At 46.4% G+C, this 8,949-nt stretch overlaps 1 protein-coding gene across 2 annotated transcripts; it reads right to left on the bottom strand.

The window, feature by feature from the left end:
* Window positions 1-4,266: 4,266 nt before the first annotated feature.
* On the bottom strand, window positions 4,267-6,121 carry LOC124649024 (auxin-responsive protein IAA16-like). 2 transcript variants are annotated; one of them, XM_047188705.1, is made up of 6 exons: window positions 5,788-6,121; window positions 5,600-5,666; window positions 5,040-5,302; window positions 4,806-4,941; window positions 4,630-4,693; window positions 4,267-4,537 (listed from the first exon to the last, which is right to left on the bottom strand). In XM_047188705.1, exons 1-6 carry the CDS (start codon window positions 5,876-5,878, stop codon window positions 4,490-4,492), a joined length of 669 nt encoding a protein of 222 aa, XP_047044661.1. In that variant the 5' UTR covers window positions 5,879-6,121; the 3' UTR covers window positions 4,267-4,489. The 2 variants fall into 2 exon arrangements, with proteins under 2 accessions (XP_047044661.1, XP_047044662.1); XM_047188706.1 differs by having other exon boundaries at window positions 5,040-5,299.
* Window positions 6,122-8,949: the final 2,828 nt, after the last annotated feature.

The raw sequence follows: 8,949 nt of genomic DNA, 5'->3' as shown, positions 1-8,949 counted from the left end.
TGGCTTCGGCCGCGGCAGCCTCACCGTGCAGGAGGCATGGGCGTTGTACCACGCCCGGTATCCAGTCCCGCCGGACATGCGGCTGCCAAGCAGCGGCGGCTGGAAGATGGCCGTGAACGGCATTGGCGTCCCGCCGCCGCCGAAGCCGGGCACGGACCAATGGAGGGACGCCATCAAGGCCCGGCGGGCTCAACACATCGCCGAGGAGCGGTTCGATCCAACGTGGGCGGTCGACAACAACGACGAGTGGTGGAAGACTTACTTCAAGGCGAAGTACGACGTCGAGATGTACAGCACCGACAACCTCGTCGGCGGCCCCAACAGCTGGAACAAGGACGGCCGCGCCCTGTTCTGGGGCGTTCCGGGGCGCACCCTCGAGAACGTCATCCGCGGCATCCGCAACGGCGCTCCAAGGTTGGAGATGCCGTCGTCACCGCCGCCGTCTCCTCAATGGCAGCCGAGGAAGACGACGTACTCGTCCTCCTCGCACTCTTCTTCCTCAGGACCGGCGCGATCGACGCCGTCCTCGTCGTACCGGTCGGCGCCCTACACCGTCCCCAAACGGGAGGTCAAGGAGGAGCCGACGACACCCGTCAACACGAGGCGTGGCGGCAGCGGCAGCCGGCGTCAGCAAGGGAGGCGCGGCGGCGCCCTCCTCATCCCGAAGCCGGAGGTGAAGGAGGAGCCGGAGGAAACGTCGCAGGCTGCGCTGCTGGCGGAGTATGAGCGGCAGCAGCGGCTCATCGCCAGCAGCGACGACCCCGAGGACTGCCCAGGGCTGCGGGCGGCGTTCTTGGCATCCATGAACGACAAGAACGCCTGGAGGGGCGACCTCGACGCGGCGATCGCCATGTCCATCCGCGACTCCGGCAAGCCGCTGGTGGACCTCACCGACGACGGCGAGGCAGGACCAAGCGGCTTGGTGAAGGACGAGCCCGTCGACGAGCCCGTCGAGGAGCGCGTCAAGCAGGAGGTCGTCACCGACGCCATGTACAACTTCCAGCAGTACTACGACGCCTCCGGCCGCCGCAAGTGGTTCTAGATTAGGTTTAGTTTAAATTTAGTCAAATTTCGTTCGAATCTATGTAAGTTTGGACGAATCTTAATCGAATCTCGTTAAGTTTAAAATTTCCAAAATTTTGTTTGGGGGACGCGACTGGGGAGCGACGTCCCCCAAACGCGGCACGAAAGAAACACGTCCCCCAAACGCTCAATCCGGTGTGTTTGGGGGACGGTTTGGGGGACGCGACTGGAGATGCTCTTAGAGGCATGACAGCGAGAACGGGGTCGTGGCGCCGGCGACAGTAGCTTTTGTTGCACGGTGGGGATCCAGCAATTTTTTCAGATGAATCCTACGGATGTTCTTGGGGATGGATGGGAACCACGCGGCTTGTATTGGGGAGAGAAAAATAAGTGGATCTCGGGTCAATTAGCATGCAGGGTGAAGATGCTCTATAGGTGGCTCACTATTTTCCTCGTTCATATTACTTGCCATATTAAGACTAATTGAATGTAGAGAAATGAAATATAATTATAGCTAATTAAATTTGATTGATTCGGGAGTAGTGGAAAGTGATCAAACGAAGCAGAGATCTCAGATTAGATCAACGGTTCAGATGCTCTGAATCTCCTTCATCAAACGCGTTGTACGACCTACGACTAACTCCAATATAATAGTATAGATGGTACTGTATATGATTTCTTTCTTCCAGTTACCCAAAAGAGTCTTCCATAGATTGGATTATTTCCGATCGAGATTCTTTGGCAAGGGGATAATGAGAAAAAAAAATCGGTTGACCAAATGGAATGTTGTTTGTCGTCTAAAAGATCAAGGTGGACTCGGAGTCCATGATCTTGAAGTTAAAAACCGGGCTTTGCTAAGGAAATGGCTGGCTAGGTTATTAACTGAGGATGGCCAATGGCAACAACTATTGCGGAGAAAGTATGTGGGTTCAAAAGCTATATCTCAGGTCATATGGAAACCAGGAGATTCACACTTTTGGGCTGACATCATGGTAACTAAGAAATACTTTTCCCGTTTGGTTCATTCTCCATTAGGAATGGGTCGGAGATAAGGTTCTGGGAGGATAGATGGTTAGGTACAACCACTCTCCGAGAACAATATCCAGCTTTGTATAATATTGTTCGCCATAAGAGTGATACCTTACAGGAAACATCTCCGCCCTCTATGACGTTCAGGCAAGATCTCATTGGCCCAAGATTAACTTCATGGAATGAATTGCTACAATGGTTAGCTCCATTCTAGTTAGTTCAGGGGGCTGATGAAGTTCGCTGGAATCTCACCAAGAATGGCAAATTCACGGTCAGTTCCATGTACAAGGCCTTAATTATACCCAGTCAACCGGTTGTTAATAATAAATCCATCTGGAAGATGAAGATACCTTTGAAAACAAAGGTCTTTGCATGGTATCTTCGTCGAGGTATGATTCTTACTCAGGATAACACCTTGCACAAAGCAATTGGCACGGCTGCACGAAATGTATTTTCTATCGTGAACAAGAGACAATAAAACACCTTTTCTTCAGTTGTCGAGTTGCTAGGTCTATATGGTCAATCATTCAGATAGGTTCTACCTTGAATCCTCCTCGAAGCATTGCAAATATTTTTGGCAATTGGCTAAATGGGGTTGATGCTAGGTATAAAACACTTATCAGGGTGGGAGCGATAGCTGTTGTATTGTCGCTTTGACTATGTAGAAATGACAAGGTTTTTAATGACAAAATTCTTCTCTCTTGCAGGTTGTCTACCGCGTTACGGCTTTGCTCCGTTCATGGTCGCCATCCCAACGATTGGAGGATCGCGGCCTCTTTACGAAGATGTCTATATGATTGAAGAACACGGCGAAGAAGTTTATTTCCCAACATGGGTAGCAGCATATTAGGCGGATTGAGGCAAATGAAGCTTAGTCGCCGGGATAGTCACATTTTTTATCTTCCATTAAGGAGTCTGTTTATGAACATGTGGACTTGTGAACGGCTGTGTGCATCTTGTTATGCAGAGGCTAGGTGTAATGCTTAAAAACCTTTTAAATAATAAAGCGTCCTTTATCGAAAAAGAAGCAATCAAGGAGAAACAACAGAACTGATCTTCAATTCTGCATACTATTTCAGAGATTAAGGAGTACAATCATTTCTTTTGTAAAAGTGGACCAATCGAATCACTACCTCGGGAACCTCTTGAGAGTAGAGACTCGTTCATTCGTTTCAACTGGGTCAGGGCCTGAGGGTTTGTCTCAGGTTCTCATCCAAGACAACTATGTAATTCTTGTTGTTTAATATATAGCCATTTTACCCGTAAAATAAAAAGTGCAATTGGACTTCACCTAGCATGCTCTAGTATGTATGTTTGTGGGTACCTGTCCAAATGCCCATACATGATCTTAAGAACCCAAAATAAAACCACAAAGCAAAAAAAAATGCCCCAAGTCCTTAACCCAAATTTTCCATAGAAAGTTAGCTTGTGCAGAAGATGCAAGTGCACACAATTTATTTTTATACAATACAATTGCATAATGTAAGAATACCGGCTACCCAATAAACAAAAAAACAATACAAAGTCATGAAAATGTTTAGATGATTTTTTAAAACCTTCCAGATGTTATGTAAAATTAAAACATTGCTATTGCACACAGAAATTGCAATTACACAGAAAGTGTGAATATAAAAGAAGTGAAATTCGACTTCACCAAGCATGGTCTAGTCTGATTGTGGGTACCGGTCCATACAGTGCACTATTTTGCTGAAAAATAATTCATGTGCAGATCGATATGCTAAAATCTGGACTATATTTTTCAGAAAAACAACCGCTCAATTTGTGAGAGACGGAACGACTATCTTGCGCTTGACTCTGGAATTGACCTGACGTTACAAATCCTCTGCATTGTGGAGAAAATAAAAGTTTTTTTATAGGAAACGACAAGTGCATTCCTACAGTCCCAGAAGTCAGTATTGATCTTCAGTCTTTGGAATCCCTTGTCCAATAAAATCCATACTAGTCTAAAATTTTGAACGTGAAATAATTTAGCATGTGGATCCTTATCATCCCCGTGTGCTCCGTTGCTGGCTGCCGCAAAACACGCCACGAACTGTGCAGACATCACGAGAATCCATAGCGCACTGGCATTGAAGATAAAAACCAGTCCAGCAAGCAACATACAACGCTGTACGTGGACAGTGAAGAGCAGCGATGCCTGCACTGACCAAACCAAGATTCCCTCTCACAGGCAAAAGAACAGTAGTCGATCGATAAAGCCAAACTTGGCATTCCTGCCGTTCCAAAAATCAACACCTTACGAGTTACAGCACTGCACCTAGATACATGATCTTAACAGTACAAGTCTGGTCTACTACTTGATGATAGCAACGTGACATGATCAGAGCTAAAGGAGACGGCAAATTTTATACAGATCGATACTTGCAGGAAGTTTAGTCCAAGAGTGCAAAAATAAAATCGGAGATAGATAGATAGCTCAGCACTGATCAGCTGCTCCCCTCTTCCGGCTCAGCGCCGCTCGTAGCTGCAACAAGAACATGAAACGAAGGATCAGCTCAAGTGCATATTGTGGAGTAAACATCCCAACAGAATTCAGTAAGTTTCAGTTGGACTGACCGAGGGCGCGTTCAGATCCGAGCTCCGCAGCACACGCAGCCTCTTGGCGGTGGCGATGAACATGCTGCAAGAAGGATTGCGGCAAGACGAATTCATGAGCTTTACAGTTAATTAAGTCAAGAAGAACAGATTGTAGTTCGGGTTGCATGCATTTGGAAGACTGAAGAAAAGCTTACTCCCATGGGACGTCCCCGACCAGCATCTGGTCGCCCTCGTCGTCCTCGTACACCAGTGTGTACTCGCCGCTGCCGTCCAGCAGTCCGGTGATCGCCGGCTGTTTCCCCTCCGCGCAGGACCTCTGATCCCGTTGAGCTGCGGCACACACAAACAGAGGACATATCAAGTTCAGCCTCTAGACTCTCCACATAATCCAACTCGCATGCGGCTGCGGCCGGACGGTGCGTGCGTACCGGCGAGGAGGTCCCGGAAGAGGCGGTCGACGGCGACGGAGAGGTTGCCGTAGTCGCCTTGTGCCTTCAGGTCCACCTTCCGGCCGATGGGGACGCCGTCCATGTTCACCTTCACGAACAGGCCCTTGTAGCCGGCCTTGTCGTCGGCGCCGTTGCGTGGGTCGGCGGGCGGCCGCTTGGACGCCGAGGAGGAGGCCAGGTTCCGCCGGAACGAGCGCACCGGAGGCCACCCCACAACTGGAGCCGCGGCCGCTAGCGTTCTGCTGCACGTTGCAGACACAAGCAGCAAGTGAATCAGCGCAATCTTGGAGCAAAAAAATCGGGTCTTTTGTTCTTCTACACATTGGCATCTCCAAAATAGTGAGATTTTCTCAAAACAGGGATGCATCTCACTCAAATGTGTAAAGACGCACCACGATAAAAGTAAGTGGCTGGCAACAAGAATTTCTTCAAAGAAAAGACAGAAGTGGACGACAGGCACCAGGCAATCAGCTGCAACTGCCACCGCAAAGAAACTCCAAGCTTGGACAAAACAAAAAAGGCAGGATAGAGAACCGAACCTTGTCTTTGAGCCGTTGCTTCTACCCTTTACCCCAGTAGCACCACGGTTCCTCTCCTCCTTGGAACCTGGAAGTTTGAACAACAAAAGGCTTAGTTAGTCCAAACAAGCTGATCAAAGAATGAAACTTTGGAGCAAGAACAAGAATAAACTCTGGAGCAAGATCAAGAATCAAACATGAAACGCCACCTGCTTGGCCTTGTGATCCGGAGAAGTAACCAGGCAACCCGAGGCTCAGCTCAAGCCCGCTCTCCTCGTCGCCGGAGCCATTCCAAGCCATCTCTCTCCCCTCTCTCTCTCTCTCTCTACGCTAGCTGCTCAAACGGGTCACAAGAGGCACAGCAAGATCACAGGTCACAAGAGCCACCCTACCTCTGTGTGCGTCTCTGAACTCTGGAGCGCAGGAAATGGGGGAGCATATATAGATGAGTTGACGGGGGAGGGAAAGGCTGCGAGGGGAGAGGACACAATACAGCTGGTGCTGCGCCCGAGAAGCAGGCAGAGACCGGAAAGGCCAAGGGAGGCTTGGAGAAGGGACAAGGTTTGAGGGGTTTGAGAAGGGCATTAAAAGGGAGGGATTTGCGGCAGTGTGTAGAGATGGAGACAATGAAAGCTACTGCCTTTCCACTCTCTAGGCCTTCACTCTCTCCACTCGATTGCTCTCCTCTTCCGATGCTCCATTGCTCCTCTCGCTCTCAACAATCTCCCTCGATGCTGCATAGGTGTATGAGAGGTGGATTTTGACAAAAACTATCCCTTCTAGCAAATTATTTTATGTAATAAACTCTCAATAAAATTATTTCATAAATTTAACACTTTTGAATAAAGCTTGTCACAAGGGCGCTACCCTCTTCGACGTAACACCTTTCACATTGGCACTACCGCTCTGCCAACATGGCAAGGTGGTCCCCAAGGCTCGGTTAGGTAGCGCTCTGCTGAGTGACGCTATCTTATGTAACTCAACATCCTTGACCTCGGCGCTACCTTTTTGATTGGCTTAACCCGTGTTGGCCTTCCCCAGCCACCCCACATAACTCCATACATCTAACACATCCACGGACATGCCATGGCCTAGGGCGACAGGGGCGGATCCTCACCCCCCCCTCCTCTCAAATCCACGTCTCATATCGTCAAGATCTGAAGCAAACTTCGGTCTACATCCCCTTAGATATTCTCATTCAATCCCATCAATCCTTTTGCTACTATAGGTGAAACCCTAGTTCATCCCAAATTTTGAAATTTGTGTGGTCAATTGCTATTATTTGTTGTCATGTACTGACATGGGTATGCTATATCGGGTACTCAGTATTACCATCCCAGGTACGAAGTTCAGGACAAAATAGGCGAAACCCCATGAAGGAAAGTACATGAAGCCGAAGCCCAATTACTATGTAAAATAGAAAAGCTAGGCCCATATTGGGTGAACCGACATACATAATGTAACCGACTTCGAGATGGACTCTAAGACATAGCCCACTATATAAGTGCTAGGAGGAGCCACCGAGGGGGAATAGATCCCACAACTCGCAACACCCTATAACCCTAGTTCTCAAAAATACAATCTCGACGACTTTCGCCCTTGTTCATACTTTCATCAGCTACCTAATTTGGTTGACTGGTTTTTGAGTTCACCAGTGTTCTCCTTCCTGAAAACCCAAGTCCATCATTATGAGCATTGATGAGGTTACCCCTTGTCAGGTACCATTTGTGTTTGGTTGGGAATGTTGTTGTGGTTTTGTTCATGTGTGACCTAGTTAGGGTTAAGTTATGTTGCTAGTATTTGGTTTAATCTTGGCATGTGTAGGTGTAAGATATTACTAATGTATTTTTCAAATGGGCATCTTATAGTTATCTATAGGTAAGATATATCTGAAATAAAAATTATGATTATTTGTTCACTTATCATACATTTGAAATATTTTATTCCACATTAAGTTTTTTTCTTGAAAATTGTTGTAGGTATGGTGTCTCTATCCGATCCGAAGGACAAATAGAGGAATTGGAAGTGCACCGCTCACCGTAGGCCAACAATTTTCCACAAGGGACTGAACAAGCTCATTGTTGGTAGGGTGAACTTTGTGTGCCTAAGCGGTATGATGATTGGGATGATAAATATGGAAGAAGGTTTTAGATGTGTCATAATTATGCATATGACAAGGTCAAGCCAAAAAAAACTGTATGACTACCCACCAGTTTGTGTATGCATTTGGATGCGTCCTAATTATCACTAGTAGAAAAAGGGGATTCTGTCATGGTTGGTAAGGGCCTTTAGTCACGGGTTTGTAACCGGAACTAACCCCCCCCCACACGCACACACGCCCGTGGGCTGGGCTGCTTCAGCACTAGCACGCTTAACTTCTCAGTTTCTTCCGTCCCGCTTCTAAGTGCTCTGCGCGCACGTTATTGATTACTAATATCATATCAATCCTATTAACCTGTTGGTCACGATGCCATGCTTCTTTACTGTTTGAATGTCAAATAATTATTTTAATAAATAAAAATAATGATATAATAATAATCTTGAATAAATAAATAATAACAATTTTTAATTTTTTTTTGCAAAACCTAAAACCTGAAAATTTGCATACTTCCCTTTGGCAATTTAAAAATCTAAAAAACTGGCTGACCAGGTAAACCATGGAGAATAGTGATGTAACATTTTGCGTAGATACATTTTCATATATTAAACCTTTTTTTTCAAGTTCGTATGCAAAAGATATTCCCATTTACCAAAAAAATACTTGCAAAAAAAGTCAAAATTCATGTTTGTTATTTTATTAATAACTAGATCACCTAACCTACCTACATCTAGAAGGATTTTTTATTTTGAATTTTCTATCACTTTCTTTTGTATTTTATAAATCTAAAATATCTAGAAAACCTTTAGTCCGGGTTGGTGTTACAAATCAGAACTAAATGGTAGACCTTTAGTCCCGGTTTGTAACACAAACCAGGACTATAGGTTTTCGCACTAGAGGCAGCCTGCCGCAACCCGTTTAGTTTCGGTTGGTGTCTCCAACCGAAACTAAAGGTCACATTTGAACCTGGACTAAAACCTTGCGGGCGTTGACATAGGCATCCCAAATGGGCCTGCCGAAGATAGTACCCGGGGTTTACTGAAGGCCCATTACCCGAAGAATAAGAAGATTCGGGAGCCCAAGATATATTAAGGAAAGTTAGAGTTGTAATAGGAAGTGTTATTTGTAATCCGGCGGGATGAGTTAGAAACCGTCCCGGACTCCGTAACTTGTACAAAACGAAACCCTCGGCTCCACCTCCTATATAAGGGGGAGTCGAGGGACAAGAAAGGATCGAATCTACTGTCAACATAACCCTAGTTTTCATAATCAT

Source organism: Lolium rigidum, chromosome 4 (genome assembly GCF_022539505.1).
Source record: "Lolium rigidum isolate FL_2022 chromosome 4, APGP_CSIRO_Lrig_0.1, whole genome shotgun sequence".
Lineage (NCBI taxonomy): Eukaryota > Viridiplantae > Streptophyta > Magnoliopsida > Poales > Poaceae > Lolium > Lolium rigidum.
The sequence above is the reverse complement of the archived record's forward strand: the minus strand, read 5'-3'. Positions and strand labels throughout refer to the sequence as shown.

What these genes read in the sequence shown, in the direction of transcription:
- LOC124649024 (XM_047188705.1), bottom strand. Translation starts at nt 5,878, where the DNA reads ATGGCTTGGAATGGCTCCGGCGACGAGGAGAGCGGGCTTGAGCTGAGC. An exon ending in CTTCCGGGACCTCCTCGCCG is followed by an intron (nt 4,942 to 5,039) that starts GTACGCACGCAC and finishes TGTGTGCCGCAG; the next exon opens with CTCAACGGGATCAGAGGTCC. An exon ending in GTCGGGGACGTCCCATGGGA is followed by an intron (nt 4,694 to 4,805) that starts GTAAGCTTTTCT and finishes TCCTTCTTGCAG; the next exon opens with CATGTTCATCGCCACCGCCA.